General features: G+C 41.9%; 2 protein-coding genes across 3 annotated transcripts in view; one reads left to right on the forward strand and one right to left on the reverse strand.

Annotated features, from left to right (window-relative positions):
- The window catches only part of ptpn11b (protein tyrosine phosphatase non-receptor type 11b), a 49,966-nt gene extending 46,441 nt beyond the window's left edge, over positions 1–3,525 (forward strand). For both annotated transcript variants that reach the window (XM_049581032.1, XM_049581033.1), the window contains exon 16: positions 529–3,525. The gene's annotated coding sequence lies outside the window, so the exon portion shown is untranslated. The remainder of the gene's footprint in view (positions 1–528) is intronic.
- A 2,310-nt stretch (positions 3,526–5,835) lies between these two features.
- LOC125891643 (RING finger protein 223) lies at positions 5,836–12,865 on the reverse strand. Its single transcript, XM_049581035.1, has 2 exons — positions 12,556–12,865; positions 5,836–7,081 (listed from the first exon to the last, which is right to left on the reverse strand). Exon 2 carries the CDS (start codon positions 6,989–6,991, stop codon positions 6,269–6,271), a length of 723 nt encoding a protein of 240 aa, XP_049436992.1. The 5' UTR covers positions 6,992–7,081; positions 12,556–12,865; the 3' UTR covers positions 5,836–6,268.
- Positions 12,866–16,358: the final 3,493 nt, after the last annotated feature.

Here is a 16,358-nt window from a genome sequence, read left to right on the forward strand (position 1 = left end):
CTGTGAATTTGATAACTCAAATAATGCCTTTAGGGAATATAATGTTCTGCAAAAACACTTTTCTGGACATTACTCAGCGTCATATCTCAGGAACAGAAGGGGAGACATTTGGTCAGATACTGAATTGGTGACACTAACTTGTATATAGGTTGTATAGATCTTCTGTGCTGATGGGGGAAAGATGTGTGTGAAGCATCCATGTTTTCACAGACATGGATGTAAGTTGTTGCAACTTGACAGGTTTGTGGAGGCATGCAACTGTGAGGCTGTAATTCTGATTTTAAACCTCACATACCAAGTTATTGTAAAGGCAGTAAAGGTTGAATTCCTGACTGAATGAAAACACCTCCAAACATTGAGCTTAAATGATTTAAATTTCAAACCCATGTGGACACACTTTAGATAATCTGGCAGGTGTAGTGTTGCTGAGTAAGTGCTGCTTTTAGCTCCAGGTCCCAGTGTTCATGATTCAAAGCGACACCAGCCATTAACTCCACTTGTCTGCCTGTCTGTTTGTGTTTGCTTCAGTTTCAGCGGAGGTGTCGCTTCATCAGCGCCTGAATATCCCTTGGGGGAGGAGGGAGTGCGTTGCTCTGACTACACCCCACAGCAGTGGACCCTGCCTGGGCTAAAGGTGGCGAGCTGACCCCCCTTTCCTGCTGCTGTCCTGCTGGACCTCTCTGTCTGGAGTCAAACCTTACCCTCCATAGAGAGGATGACTCTACAGCATAGTGCTCTCGCTCAGGACCTTTGTCACTCCCCTCTCTCCCCTTCTACTGCTCCACCCCCTCCCTCTCTTAACCAATGCAAGTGCCTTGTCACAGAATGTGTCTGTAATCTAGCCTCCCCGAAACTGCTGTTACATCTCCACTGTTACTACTTTCCAAATCCTGGAAGTTGACGTAGGAAACCACCAGTTTGTCCTTGTGATGATGCTTAGTAAACATGGAGTCTACCCCGGCCTGAACTGAACAGAACTGTACGGGACCCAAGAAGAGGTCAAAGCTAAGCTGTTTGTCCTGCTTGTTGCCAGAAATCACTCTGTTCGCTAGCCCTCTTCCTCTGTCTTTGCTGGCTTCCATTTGAACTAGAAACTTTTGACAGCATTCTGTCCCTCCAGCTGTGGTTATTAATGGTTATTAACATGGCCGCTGAGTGATAGCAAGGACAGTTATGTAACCTGATACAGGTCCCCGAGGCACAGGGAAGGCAAGCGGGCCCCCTTCTTCAAAAAAATGAACAGAATAATTTGTAGGTGTAAAATTGGACTCTTGATTTTTTTTTTTTGACTGATTGTCAAAGTGTTAAAGAGTTTCCTGCAAATGCCAATCAGCTGCTCTGTACTTTTACAGACCTGCAAGTCATTTTTACTTACTTCTTGGGGTCACTGGGATATACAGTCCACATCAGTCCTGTCTGTCATTTGAACATGGCCTCCAGCTGGTCCCACTCTGAGCACAAACTCGTTCTTGTTTTCATTACTTTGTGGTGTTTTTGTTGATACTGTGGGTATCATGGTTGTGTAGCATATGAGATGTAGATTTTTTTGAATATATATATCTATATATTTATAAAGGAGCATTATGGTGGAAAAGATCATGTTGAAGCACAGTTGTCTAAGCAGCATCCCCAGCACTAAGTTTGATTTACAGATAGATTGTAATAGTAGTTTGAAGTCCACATTTGACGGGAAACAGGTGGAGAGGATTCCTGAATGGGTGTTCTGAGTTGAGCTTGGCTGGCCGCTGCCTCTCAGCTTCGTTCGACTGGCTGTCCTCGTTAATCAGCAGGTCTGATGCAGTTCAACATCTGTCGGCGGAGATCGTCACAAGGAGACGAGGGAAAGGGGGCGATTACAGTGGGCCAGATGGCCATCTGCCTGAGATTGAAGAATAGATTTGTCTCCAAAAAGTAATTTAGAAGATGGCCATAATCCAGGCTTGATGATAGTGGGGCGAGTAAGCTGACGTCATTGATGTGATAACGAAGACAGTGGTGGCGCGGAGCACTGAGCCCTCTGCACTGTCTGGCAGATTGTTTGCTATTTTTAGCCTCTAGTATCAGCACCAAAATATCCTGCTCACATAAAATTGCTGGTACGTTGGTGAAATCTGACCGAGCTTGCTGAAATTTGTAATAACTTAATGATCCTGAAGTCCTTTAAAAACTGTCTTTTGCAGTAGACAGATGTCCTGATAATGTGTTTTAATGTGTGTGTGTGTGTGTGTGTGTGTGTGTTTTTTTTTAAAGCATCAAAATAAATGATGAATGATCTGCTCTTGTTGGTGGCGTCTGTGCTCAGACCATTCCTCTTTCTCCACCAGCAGAAGTGCTCGACTAACCAAGTCAAGGACACTCACAGGCTGGACTCGCCTTGTTTTCTTCAGTCGTAAATTGGCCAGTTTCTGCTGCTGCAGCTCGTGATTCTTAAGAAACGTGATTTAAGATACAGCTAATTGTAATCAGAATGTACTGGAGTAATAGCACTCAGTCACTGCACTGTAATAAACTGTAATTTAATACTGTTGACCTTGTGAAGGATATTAAAATATAGTGAAAGTGTGACCTGCAGCAGCCATATCGTCCTGTGTGAAAACCGAGTTCTGTCTTTTTAAAGAGCACTGAGTCCTTTTATGAAGGTCTCAGTTGAAGCTTTGTCTGTCTAGTGATTTCAGTCAGGAGAGTTTTCCTGGTATGAAGTGTTGCCAATGTATTTTAATGGTTGATTCCTTGTGAGAATAAAAAGCTACATTTTTCTGAAATGTGTGGCATTGATGCCGTGTGTCAGTGATGGCTGATGTCTGTCTAAAAATATGCTGCACCACTTGATGTACTTCAGTTGCATTTGAACAATGCAGACATGTGGATTCTTCTGGTTCTTCCTTTTGTCCTTTTCCCATCTGAACTGTGATCTGTGTCTGACGAATGACAAAATGACTTTTGTGGTTTTGTTTCTGTGTTCCTGAACTATCTTGCGCTGTGGATGATTCAGATTTTTATTGTATTTCACTTTGCCTCTATGGGTCAATTTTCTTTTCTTTTTTTATGAAATGGTGAAACATCAATACTTGAAAGTGTGAAACTGCTGAATCTTTGGCCTCAGGCTGTGTGTGGATGTCCGTTGGCTGTGGAAGTATTTTTGGTAGTGCACTAGACTTTTTGGTGTTTTGTTTTTTTTTCTTGTTGTTTCATTTCAAATTGTATTTCTAATTGATTGTTTTATCCAATATTGCATTTTGTATTGTGTCAGAATTAACATTATTATTATTATTATTATTATTATCATTATTGGTGTAATTTCACCATGCATAAGTAAATTCTGGCTCCGAGTTGAACCAGCATACATGGAGGTATGCAGTAGTAATATGGTATTTTCTTTCTGCTCGTCCTCTTACATTTACTTGAACATGATGTCTTTTTGTTTTGATTCCTTTTTCCTCTGTTGGTTGCAGTATGCCTGAAGTGAGTATACTGAGTGCTCCCATGTTGTTCAGTGGAGGCTCTTCTCCTTTTTCCTCTTCTTGCACTGGCTCTGCCCAGACGCCTTTTTGCTGTATAGACTACAACTGCTGATGCAATGAGCTGCCAGAAATGGCAACAAAATGGTTTATTATCATATAGTTTAATAAAAATCTATGATGGCACTATGTTAGGTTACATTTTGCTTGTTTCTGGTGTGCTTGCTTGTGAATCTGAAGCTGTTCTTCTGCCGGACATGAAGAATCCATTTTTGAAAAAGGTTTTTGGAAACTGTACCCCAAAGTCAGTGGCAGTCCTAGACTCTGGGAGGCCCCAGGCTAAGAAGCCCATTGAAACCCCATAAAAATTCCTTAAGTCAAAAACTGCATTTTGTCAGTTTTGCTTGATCAAACGTCATAATCATTTATTAAGAAAATAATAAATAATGTACACACACATGTCAGTATTTTAACATCCAGCTGTGGTATGGTAGCCAGAAGGTGGAGGTTTATAGTAAATATGGCATTACGTGACCATCAGGGACCCTTTTCCACAATTTTTTGTGAGTGGGCCTCAAACATGTGCCTGGTTTGCCTCTCCTGATGGTGCCCCCCTCTCCAAAGTGGATGAAAAATCAGTATATGAAGCAAGCTTCCTGTATCTTGCCTCCAGGTGAAGTCCCTGCAGTGGAGCAGAGAACACAGGACAATGTGTCGTTACAAAGCTGTGTTTGTGTTGAACCCCGCTGTGGCTCTCCATCTCACATCCACTCTGGTTGTCTCCTCAGCTGGAAAAGTGCTCCACTGCATGACCCGCATGATGACCGAGAATATTGCTCAATGAGCAGGAGTTAACCAACATTAATATTGAAAAGCAAGGCAGGAAACTCATTCCAGAAAAACACCAATTTAAACGATAATGACAGATTATTTCATGGTTGAAGTGGCCGGCAGAAATTGTGGTTTATAACTCACGATAAAATGAAAGAGAGGGGGAAAACACAAGAATGAGTTTGAAGTTAGTGCTGTTTTAACTGTTATTTTCCGCATTTTAACACATGAGACACATTAGGTGTTAAATAAAACAGTTTTATGTAGCTGCTATCCACAAGGAAATAGGCTGTTTACTCTGCTTTATTGGAGAGAAGGAAAAACTTAACACAGACAACTTCACATTGGGCATCCTTTGTGAAAATGTGTAGTTTAAATGCCCCAGAGCAAAATGAGGACAACTAACAAGAAGCTTTTATTCATTCTTTTACACACGATATTTATTATTGTCTGCTTTGTTTATACCTTTATTCATTTAGGAAACATTTTCACAACCCATTTGAAGCCATGACTGAGCCTTTTTGTTTTTATCTGCATCTGTTGGTTAACTGTGTGTACTGGCAGTTAACACAGTGCTCCAGGAAGTAGCACTTTTATTATGGCCGCTCCTAAATGAATGTTTGAATTTAACGTAAATGTCTTATCACCCTGTGTCACAAGTGAGGTACCTGGAAAACCCCACAGCCTAACTTTTTGTTTATCTGACACACCCAATCCAGGAATAATAAAAGCAACTTCCTGTCAAGGCGAAGAAAGGCTTTGCTTTTATAGTCATGTGTTCAAGGTGCAGATAGGGAGGAAATGACACACAGCAGTCAGTAAATGGCTCAACTGTTTTGCAACTTGACCCTGAAACTAGTGCTTCTTTTTTAATTGCAGTCAAGCACGTCAGCAGCTTTGTGTTATTTTAGGGGAATTTACTACACTTGCTGTTTAAATAGATTAAATCACTAACTGACGCAGAGAAAATGCAAGAACATGACAAGTCACAGTCAAATGATATCAGTCTAAATAATGAGGCTGTCGTGTACAAATGATTTGTTCTTTCCCAGAAACAGGATCTTTTTATTACAGTTCTGTAAACAAGGACGTATCAAAACACACAAATCAAATGTACATTATATAAAGTTTGAGTTCGTAGTTGGCACATTGGGTTTACATTCATTTTCTTCTGTTGCAGACCTTTTTTTCTTACTAGAACTCAACTGAAGTGTTTTTTAGTCAACCAGATGTTTGCAAAGCAAAGTTCACATCAGTATTTTATACGTCACTGTTTGGCTTGGATACAGCGGCGAGTTTCCTCTTTATTGCTTAATGATTTGCACAAATCAACCCACTCATGTCCTCTGTTATCAGATACTCTGCCAAATGTCCGAAAATGACAACAAATTCATTCAAACCAGTTAGACCCAAAATTCTGATGTAATTTAAAACTACAGGTGTTGATTTAAGTGCAAAAATGTGGAGTCTGTGTTTGTGTCACTGGACACAATTGAAGTGTTCATCACAGTTCATCTCCCTCCACACTTTGGTCAAGTTGCTTTGGTTTCATTTGTGTCTTTGCAAGCTTGTATGAACAGTTGAAGTTGCTATGGGTTAAATTTTCATGTGATTCTTATTTTGAAATTCAACCTAATTCTAATAAGTCTGATGGCATATGACACAATAACACAAAATTCAAGTGAAAATTGGTGCTGTCGGTATAGCTCTCAGCTCCTTCATCTCCATCCCTTGGCGGGGTCCACCACAGTCTCTCTTTTGTTGAAACCACTGCCAGGGGCACTAACGTCAGACATCTTAAAAGCCTACACATAGAGGCTTTAACATCTGTGGTTCTGTTGCAAGTTAGACATCTGAGGTCTTCACAGTTGTGTGTGTCAATGTGCACTTAGCGAAAGTGCAGTTATGCACAAAGAATGTACAGTGTCAAATGTGTCATAAACAATATAGTTCCAGTGAAGTCCAGTCAGTCTATAAGTTTAATCTGTCAGACCAGTTTGCCTGGCGAACAGGTTGAGATGAGTGGTAGTTGTTGGGGGGGTAGTTGGGTTTGAGTGGATAGGTTCTCGCATACAGCGCATGTTCCCAGTGGTGAATACACACTGCAGTGGCCACAACACAACTACAATAAGCAGCACCATGAGCACGATGAAGAGCACCATCCTCTTCCAGTCTGATAGCCGGTCCAGCAGGCCAAAAGTCCGGGTCTGGGTCTGGGTCTGGCTCGGAGCATCCACTGCCTTACTCGCTCCAATATCAATGCAGATGCAGAAGGCTGATGGACTGTCAGGGGCGCCCGAGCTGGCGTCCTGCCCTGAGCTCTTGTAGCACAGCTTCTCCCCTTCCAGCCACACTGGCTCTTCGTGCTGCTGGTGGCTGGGCAGCTTGCAGAGGACCTCGTGGCTGGTTGTCAGAGCAGGGGGTCCCTCCTCAGGCAGCATGGTGGGGTGACGGCAGAAGGGACAGGAGAGGCGAGTGCTGCCGCTGTTATCGTCCTGGTCAGCCAGAGAGACAGCCATGAGGCGGGAGAGGCACTCCAGACAGAAGGTGTGGGTGCACTCCAGCAGCTTGGGTGTTTTGAAAACATTGTCGTAGTAGTTGTAGCAGATGGAGCACTCTGGCTGGCTAGTGACTGACACCTTCTTTTTCAGATCTCCGGCAGTGTCCTGGGGGGAGACCTGCATGTGCCAAATCTGTTCCATCGTCAGAAATGAATTTCCACTCTCTCCTCTGTTGAGTCTTCCTTGGCCCTTTCTTTTCTCCTCCTGGTCTGTCTTTAACTTCTGAACTGTCTGAAAAAAAAGAACAGATGGCAAGTACAGATTAGTTTTCCTATTACAGTTGATATCTTGCTGCTAGCATCATGAAAACTGTGCAAGCACGTGCAAAACATTTTTTCAGTCATGCACAACTGTAATCCCATCAAGCTAACAGGATTTTAGTCAATCAGTGCACATTTTATACAGCCCAGGTGAATGTTGAACTTTTAACTATTTTAAGCCTCATGTAGAGCACACATAATATTGCAAAGGTGACAGGATTTTGGTCTGTCAATGAGTAATTCAATCACGGGTGTGATGCAAAATGGGACAAATGGCTTGAATGTGACTGTGGGCTTGCTAAAGCAACAGCGACAAGCACAAACAAATCAGCGGCCTGCCAGGACAGGAATGGAAAGGACAATGTCCACCCCGTACGGTACGTAGTGTGGGCAGCACTGACTGAAACATACTGCATATACAGAGTGAGTGCTACTGTTTGGATAGCATGGTTATGAGGAAGCAACAACAACAACAAAAAATCAGTGGTTTCATTTGAATCAGGCAGAGGTGAGACCAGGTCATTGTTTTGCAAGTCACAAGCAAGTCCCAAATCTTTGCACTGAAGTCCCAGTTCAAGTCCCACATGAAGACTGACTCCTAAACTTTGAGTTTTGAGTCATAATGTGCTCTTCACCAAATGTAATGCCATTTTAGCAGTAATATAAGACATTTACAAAACTCATGAATGCTTCATAAGTCACTGGTGTTAAAGTCCAAGTCAAGTTGCAAGTCTTTTTTGATTTTGTTGAGTCTATAGTCATCAAATTTGTGACTTGAGTGAGACTCAAGACCAAGTCATGTGATTCGAGTCCACACCTCTGAAATCTGGACACAAGGAATCTGCACATCTGGACATCTGGACCCCAAACCAGAAAAACAAAGACGAGCCTTATCAGGACCCTTGATTCTACCATAAACTGATGTAGGTCTGCTCTCTCTGCAGATTCACGTGAAGGCCAAATGACACTTCTCCCAGTATTAACATAGGCGAAAAATAATTCCTGCATCTGCCCTGTGATTTGTCTGGTCCAAAATTAAAAGGGTTCTCACTGGCCCATGCTGCACCCCTCCCCCAAGATTCCTGAAAATTGTGAAAACTAATTTTTTGGAAATTCACCTGACATACAATCAAATCGATACAGAAACTGAACCGAAAACATAACCTCCTCGGCAGATGTAATTATAAAATTACATAACCTCTACTTACCTCCACTGACCTACAGCAGTTTAGTGTTGGAAGGATTGACCAGCGAATGACTCTGCCGCGTCTCATCATTTGCTGAGTGTCATATCACAATGCTAAATGGGTCAGCCAAACAGTAATTAGCGGTCATTGTAAACATGGTGACACTGGGTGTATTTTGCTTGCTCATGACCTGTACATAGAGTCAGTCAGAGTGTAAACTTTATTGTCCTCAGGGTACATTGCTTAATTGATGAGGAAAGACACTTTCCAACCTAGTAAATTTCCCAGGGCAGATAAACCCAGAGGGGTGCAGCTTTAACTTTCAAATATTTCATTAATATTTATATAGTGATATCCTAGACTGGTGAAAACTCAGAATCTATGTTATCTAACCAATGATTAAGCAAGCATACTTTGGTAAATTTACACTTAAAGGGTTTAGCCCAAGTGCTATCTTTCCTGCTATTGTAAGCTACTGATATAAACTGCTCCTGTTAGTTTTTTAACCCTTAAACAGCCCCGCTAGAGACACCTTATTTTTAAGGTTTCGCTTGTACACCAGCTGGTACAGGGAGTCCTTGGGCATTTTTTGCATCTAGCAGCTGATGAAAGACTGTTTTGGACGCGTTACAGTATGTGGCCCTCCCTGGAATAGAATCAGGGATAAACACAGGCTGCTTTGTTAGTGTGACTTTTTGAACATGTGTGTTCAAATCTGTATATCAGAAGCTAATAGAGCAGGTTTGGTGTCTCTGTAGGTCACCTGTATCTTATTTGGAAAGTGTAAAGTCTGCAGATCTCAGGGCTTTAATGGGCCAAATTGTTGCTGTCCTCTGAGTTTGGCCTCCTCGTCCACTTCTTTTAGGATGATAAGAATATTACATGGTAATAAACTGTCTGCTAGTGCTTTGGCTGAGGTATTAAAGGCCCCTAGTGAAGAAGACTGTGTTTGTGTGATAGGGATGATGGATTGTCAGAGCACAGGTGTTCTCCTCTCTGTGCCCTCAGGGCTGGTCCTGCCCCAGCACTCCCCCCTACACAAAGTCTCTGCTTGTTCTCTGTCTAATCGCTCCATCTACCCTTGAAATTCCTGCTTCGCCAACTCTCTCTCTCTGCGTCTCTACTGAATTCGAACATGCTTTAGTGGGCTGAGGGCAGATTTTTCTGTATAATTACACCTGTCTTATCAGTTTAAAGCCTCCCCTAATCACTGATCAAAACTATATTCCCCTACTGCTAACACTGACATTCTGTTATCGAGTGTGGTCAGTTGGTGAAGACTCCTGTGTAAAAGTGTATCCAGATAAAACCACAGTGGACAGTGGACAATCCTTCTTCACCAAGGATGTAGGTTTCATTTCAATATTGGGAACATGTGAGGGGAACATGTGAAACCGGGGTTTGGGGCGTTCTAAATATTGAGGGGGATGTGTCCCTTTTGTCGTCCCCCCCCTCCAAAAAATCACACTTATGCACCTCATCAACCACTAATAAGAAAATACCTGCATCCAGTGAGAGAGCAGCCAACTGAAAAACTCAATGAAGTCCTTCAAGCATTCAAATATTTACACAGTGGCTTCTCATTTTCAAATGAAGCTGCTCAAGCATGCAAAGTGCAGTTTCAAGAAATGACTGAACAAATGACACAATAAATATCTTAAATAGTAACCATGCTATGACAATTTGTGTCAGTTGTCTCCTCTCTGAACTGGAATTGAAATGAACTACTTTGCCTTTTTTCACTTTGAGAACTGGATGTTTTTTTGGTTCAAATAAAGTAATTTGTGGTTCAACAGACAGGCATTAACCACAGTCAGGCGCAGGTTGCTCTCTAAAGCTATGCCGTTATAATTTGCATAGCCAGTGTTTACACAAAGTGTCCATTCACACCCATAAAGGTTCATATTAGGTTAATCAATATATGTTTCTTCACATCAGTCACGGGTCATAGAGATCAAGCTCAAGGTCTTTAAAAGGAGACACTGTTTCCCAAAGCCCCAGGTCATGTTACCTGTAGAATGAGCACTAAGTAAACAGCAACCATCTGAGCACTGAACAACAACACAGTCTCCCATTGTCAAAAGCCAATGAGGTGAGAGCGTTTTAGTGACAGCCCCAGGCTGCACTTTGTTGTACTCCTAATGATTCCTCTAATGGTCCTCATCAGAACACCAGGCTCCAATACTCACCTGATACAACAGAGTTCTAAATAAATACGCCAAAAAGGTTCAAATACATTCGCTTTTACAGGGTAAAAATAAAAACAAGAAGATCAGAACCTGGTCTAACCTGCTTAGCTGTGAGCTTGATGTGACCTCACCTGTGTGAAGTCTAAGTTTGTCCTCAGGTCATCTCCATCTCTAGTGGTTTGGTTACACATTTAACTTCTATCTTAGCTAAAGGTTCACAGCATTTGTCCACTGGCTGGTCAGGAGGAATGCACCGAAACCACTCCACACCTCTCTAAATTCCTACTGATCTTATTTACAAATGCAAAAATATGCTGTTCACATCGTGATCTGACCCTCTGAAAGTCTTTCACACATTCCAGTCACAAGTGAGACTGCACTGAGAACAATTTATGAAATATCTCCCTGCATTGGTGGCGTCTCAGTTTTCTGAAATTTAAGCAATTGGTAGTCTAGATGAGCGTGGTATTGTAGAGATATCTGTCTAGTAAAAAGATATAGTTTTAGACTCATTAAATGGGACTAAAAGTTTTGAAATATTAAATAGCTCATACATTCTTTTACAAAAGAAAAGTTGAATTTATGAGCAATTTACTTATTTCTTATGATTTCTTCTTCTGCGAGCACTAAATAACTACAGCTGAAGGTGTCTATTGGTGCCAACCATGTCGGCAAAGCTTGATGTGAACTTTGTTATGTTCCTTACAACCATTGTACTCCTTCAAATTAAAGCTGTACGTTTGTCTTTTTAAAGAAAAGGACAACCAGCCTATTTGAAGAACAATGAACTGACTAACATGTAACACATTAAAACAGGATTGCTGTGGAACTCAAATTGTTAAATGTACTGGTGTTAGTCTATGCACATCAAATAATTGGTTATATTAACCAATTAGGTTTTAAACTAGCCTATATATTTTAAGAACATAATAGAATTCCTAATTTTCAGTTATGGCTTTTGGACTTGGTGTGTCACCCCATGATTTTCAGTCTGGCCACCCCTATGAAAAATATCTTGGAGTACCACTGGTTTAAGGTGGAGAAACTCTAATTGCCTATGTACTGATCATTTGCACAACAGAGATGTATAAACCACATTGAAGTGTTTCTGTCATTGTTTTTTAACTGTCCAGAGTCCAAGTGGAGGAAAGGTAATCCATAGGGCTTTAGGGACAATCTAAAGGTTCATGCACTCGACAGCAGAGTCAAATATTAACTGCTGAACCCAAAAATACCAACTTCAAACACAGGAGAGGTCCCTTTATTGTCTTTGTACAGTATTGTGCTGTGTCCCTCATTATCAGTGGCATATCATGTTTTTCTCACCTGTCCTACTGACCTATTAGTGTACAAATCGCACCTCGTCTGTCACGAGACCTAATTTAATCTGAAACGTTCCCTTCAGTCTTCATGTCAAATACCGTAGTTTTTCTTTTTGTTAGCCCCTTTGTGTCGGGCTCAGCTGTGTGTATCATCAGCTCAACTGTCATCCATAATGCTGCCCTACCTGTTCTCAGTCTGAAAAGTAAGTGAAACTCGATCAACCTGCCATTTGAACTGAGGGCGGGGGTGCTGGCAGTTAAACTGAACATAAGGCTGGCTGAAGCGGAGACAGACCGGAGCATGCACAGATAGCACATGTGTAAATACAACACACAATGCAGGAAACAGTATGCAGATACCTGAGGATCCTAACTGAATATACAGAAAAAAATGTGACCACTGGCTCATGCAGCTGCTACTGGGGTTCTGTTATCCACCTTATGATGGATGTAATCCACCTGCACATTTATTTGTGAATGAATAAACTTAAAAAAATAAGTTAAGGAAATGCCTCATTGATTACAGATCAAGCCAACAGTCTGGATTTTTATAGGTACTTGGTTTTAGGAAAATCTCTTCACTCACAGTGCTGCAGTTCTTAAAAAGAGTCAGGTCATTTATGGTCTTTACTTTCAAAGAAACTGCTTAAATGAAAACACTGTCTTGTATTATAGGCCACAAACCGATATAAAAAGCACAAAAGCACAAAAGCACAAGGCAGCATTTAGAGTAGAGGTTCAGTTTACCTGTGAACTGAAGAAGATGTCAGATGATCCTTGCTTTATCTCTCTGGGCCAGGCTCAGCTCACTCCCTTTACTCTCAAAAATGCATTTTCCTGGAGTCAAAGTCAACTGACTTCTGAGATGCCGGAAGGGAGTTTGGGGTTTTAATTGTGCCTCTGGACAGGCCAAGGTCCTCCTCTGTACTGGTCTGAACACTGTGCTGGAGTCACAGGTGTGTGTGTGTGTGTGTGTGTGTGTGTGTGTGTGTGTGTGTGTGTGTAGGTGGGTGTGCGCTCAGAGGCTGTGTAATAGCTTTTGTCTGCTCTGGGTCCTCCTTCCTCTGCGTCCGTTGGCCAATATTACCTGCCTTGCTCTGTCAGCTCCCCTTTTAGCACTTTATGCAAATAGGTTGAGACAGTGCCTTGGCCTTGAGGTGGTGTCTGGGGGTGGGGGGGGGTGGGGGGGAGGAAGAACCCTTAGACTTCAATGAGAGTAATACACATTCTCGCCTTCTCACCACCCCTCCCTGTCTCTTTCTATGTTGATATCTTTCTCTTTTTCCTCCTCACCTCTTTTATCCCTGTCACCCACCCTTACAAAAACACACACATAATGCAAATACCCCTCACCTCCAGCGCTGTATACAAACACACACCGTAATAAATCCTTCAACTGACAACTGCATTTACTTTCTTGTCAACTATATCTCACATTTGCACTCTTAAAAAACTCTGCAGGCTGCACCTTTTTTTTCCCCCCAGAATGACGAAAAGCAAACTGAATGAAACAGCCGATGTGGCGTAACACCACTGTGCAGGACATTAAACACAAAAGACACACAAACTACACAGCCTTTGCATGAGCCAGCATGTTTAAGCTGCACAAAACATATAAAGGATTCATTTCCATTTAGTGAGTGATAAGGTAACAGGTGGTGATACAGGACTGTCTTCCCACCAGAGCGCTGCTCACTCTGAATAGACTGTTGTTCCACCTCTTTAACAGCATACAGTTTTGCTGTATGACACAGTATGACACTTTAGCACTGGCCAGGATGTACCCCACAGTGTGTATTCAGAGTAGTAAGTTTTTAATGATTGCATGTGTAGTTTGAAAACTTTTCCAGCTATGCTTCACCAGGGACAGTGTCTTGACATGACAGGGCTGGACCTGGCAGATTTGGCCACCTAGAGCACCTTTGTACTGTGCCCAGGATTGCTTTTACTTTTTCATTTTGGCTTAGGACGCATTTTTGATCCGCTTTAAACGAACCCTGGTGTGCTTTCAGGGATAGTTCGGTTGATTTGCAGTGGTGTGAACGCTCATTCGAATTCTGGTGCTGACCACACGAGTGATCCCTGGTCCGCTTGAAAACTGGAGGTTTCGGTTCACTTGCAAGTGAACCCTGGTGTGGTTCGCTTACAGTGGGAAATGCAAAGAGACTATCCAGCAAACCAAAGAGAGGAAGTGACATAGAGCACAATGCATTTTGATGTTTGTGGTGACCAAGCCGGCTGAAGGGGATGGATTTCCGTTTTCGGTCCTGGCCAATCAATGAACCGGGTTTTCTTCTCCCTTATGCTTTTATTCTTCATGGTCAGTGGTCATTTCGGGCATTACTGCCCCCAAACAAGCAGCAGTTGTAACTGTGTGAAGTTGTCCAGGCGATTTGGTTCGCTTTAAAAGGTGCAGTGTGAAAGTGAACCGAACCAAATAAAGGTGTGAAATTTTTTGGCATTCCCTGCCCAGTCGAGTCCCCCCAACTATCCTGGCGTGAATGCGCCCTTACTCTAATGCTCTCCACATACACCCCACCCCATCAGACCCTTGTGTGGGTAATCACTTGAACACATTAGGCTGAACTGCATTGTCAGGACTAGAAGTCAACCATTATCATTAGACCTTCAGATCTTTTTCCTTCATATTCAATTATATATATCAAAAACATATATATGAGGGTGGGGCTGAGATCGCCTTTAGCAGCAAAGAATATTTTCTTCAAATCTGCATTTTCTAAGACTTTTATAAACATTTATTCAATATTTAATTCAGGAAATAAACATAAAAATAACAAATGTACATCCACCAGGAAGAGGCTCCTGCTCATTAAGCTGACTTGAAGGATGTGTGTTAGGCTTTTTATTTGACTACTCATTTTATTTTATGGTAATGACTAATGGCTCTGGGCCATTAGCAATAGCATGTCGCTGCAATAACAGCTGCCTAACTGACTCGGTTATTTAGTAACCCAAACACAAATAGTGCCGTATCATATCAGCAAAGTAATTTATTGGGCACTGAGTTGTGAGTGCTTTGAGGAAGGAGAAGGTATACAATCAGAACCTGTTTTATTCCCCTTCCTGGAATCCATGATCCCGGCTTTGTAATAAACATGCCAAAGATTTAGTGGCTGGCTGGGGGAAAATAATAAGCTACGGTAAGTTATCTTGCAGGATGGAGGGTTGGGTGAGGCTGCTGCTGAGGTCGGAGAGGGATACACGTGAGCAGGAAAGATGTGTGTGCAGGCAGGCTGTAAAATAACACAATGTTGACTGTCTCTCTATTCTGCCCGACATTTACTCCAACACTAGAGAGCAAAGATGATATTTTCAAGGCCATCGAGGGCAAAACCTGTGCTCTTGCATTTTTCCAGGGTAAAACACAATGTTACGTCTGGGGCGGCTGGTGGGATTAGGCAATAGAGGTTTGTGTACACTGGCTTTGTAGTAATGACCCTGTATTTCCTGTAATATGTAGAAGAACTTGTTCAGTATTGTCCACCTCTGATAAGATGTTTTTTGATTGATCATATTTTCAAGAACCGTCAGGATCATTGTAGCTGTCAATGGGACGGCAGTAGTAGTAGTAGTAGTAGGTGTAGTCTTTTAGCAATGCGAGCAGCTTGGTTCGAGGGATGGGTAATTTGATTTTGACATTAATGTTCCCCAGTGGACAGACCCCAAAGAGTTTATGACCAAGTACCTGCAAAACCAGTGATCCCAGGGCTGCCCATAAGTGGGTAAAGATTTCAGGGCCTTAGCCATTGGGAGGGGCCCATGGAAGCCAGATATAAGCATGTAAATGTGAGCAATGATAGATACATATTCACAAAATATTCACTATTATCAATTAAAGCAACAAAAATAAACATTTTCTGTTGCTTTAATAGAATGTAATCTGTGTCATAAAGAGAACCCCCTCTCCTGAAAATGGTATGAGTCTTTTTCTTTTTTTTTTCTTTTTTTTTTTTGGTATGCAAATGTGAGAAACAGACTGCGGGCCGCCGGCCACATGACCAGGTATGTGTTGAAAAGAGTAAAGCAGATATGGGAATGCTCATTCACTGGACCTTTTCAGGGGCCCGGCCTTTTTGTGGGCTGGCTTGAATGTCACATCAGGCTAAGCTATACTTTGTGCTTAGTGCTAATTAGCAAATTTTAGCATGCTAACACACTAAACTAATATGGTGAACCTGGAAAACATCATACCCATCTAAACATCAGTATGCAGTTGTAGTTGTAGTGTTGGATCAAACATTTACTTTCCTGCTTTTGATTTTTTTTTTTTTTTTTGCATCAGTATTTGGTGTAAATGTCTTTAATTTTGGCAAAGTAAAAGTACTCTGCTACTTTCATGGTTTTTATTGCAGGGCACAAATACATGTCCCCCCTGAAATCTACACCTATAGCCACTACAGCTTCGACCTGAGCAGAGGAAAAATCAAATGAAACTATCATGATAATTTACTAAGCATATCCATGTTTCCCAGAGAATGAACCCTTTTGGACACCCTGTAAAGCTTTCTTTCTAGCATCTGGTAAAAGTG

The sequence above is a fragment of the Epinephelus fuscoguttatus genome, linkage group LG7 (genome assembly GCF_011397635.1).
Source record: "Epinephelus fuscoguttatus linkage group LG7, E.fuscoguttatus.final_Chr_v1".
NCBI classification, from domain to species: domain Eukaryota; kingdom Metazoa; phylum Chordata; class Actinopteri; order Perciformes; family Serranidae; genus Epinephelus; species Epinephelus fuscoguttatus.

What these genes read in the sequence shown, in the direction of transcription:
- LOC125891643 (XM_049581035.1), bottom strand. Translation starts at nt 6,991, where the DNA reads ATGGAACAGATTTGGCACATGCAGGTCTCCCCCCAGGACACTGCCGGA.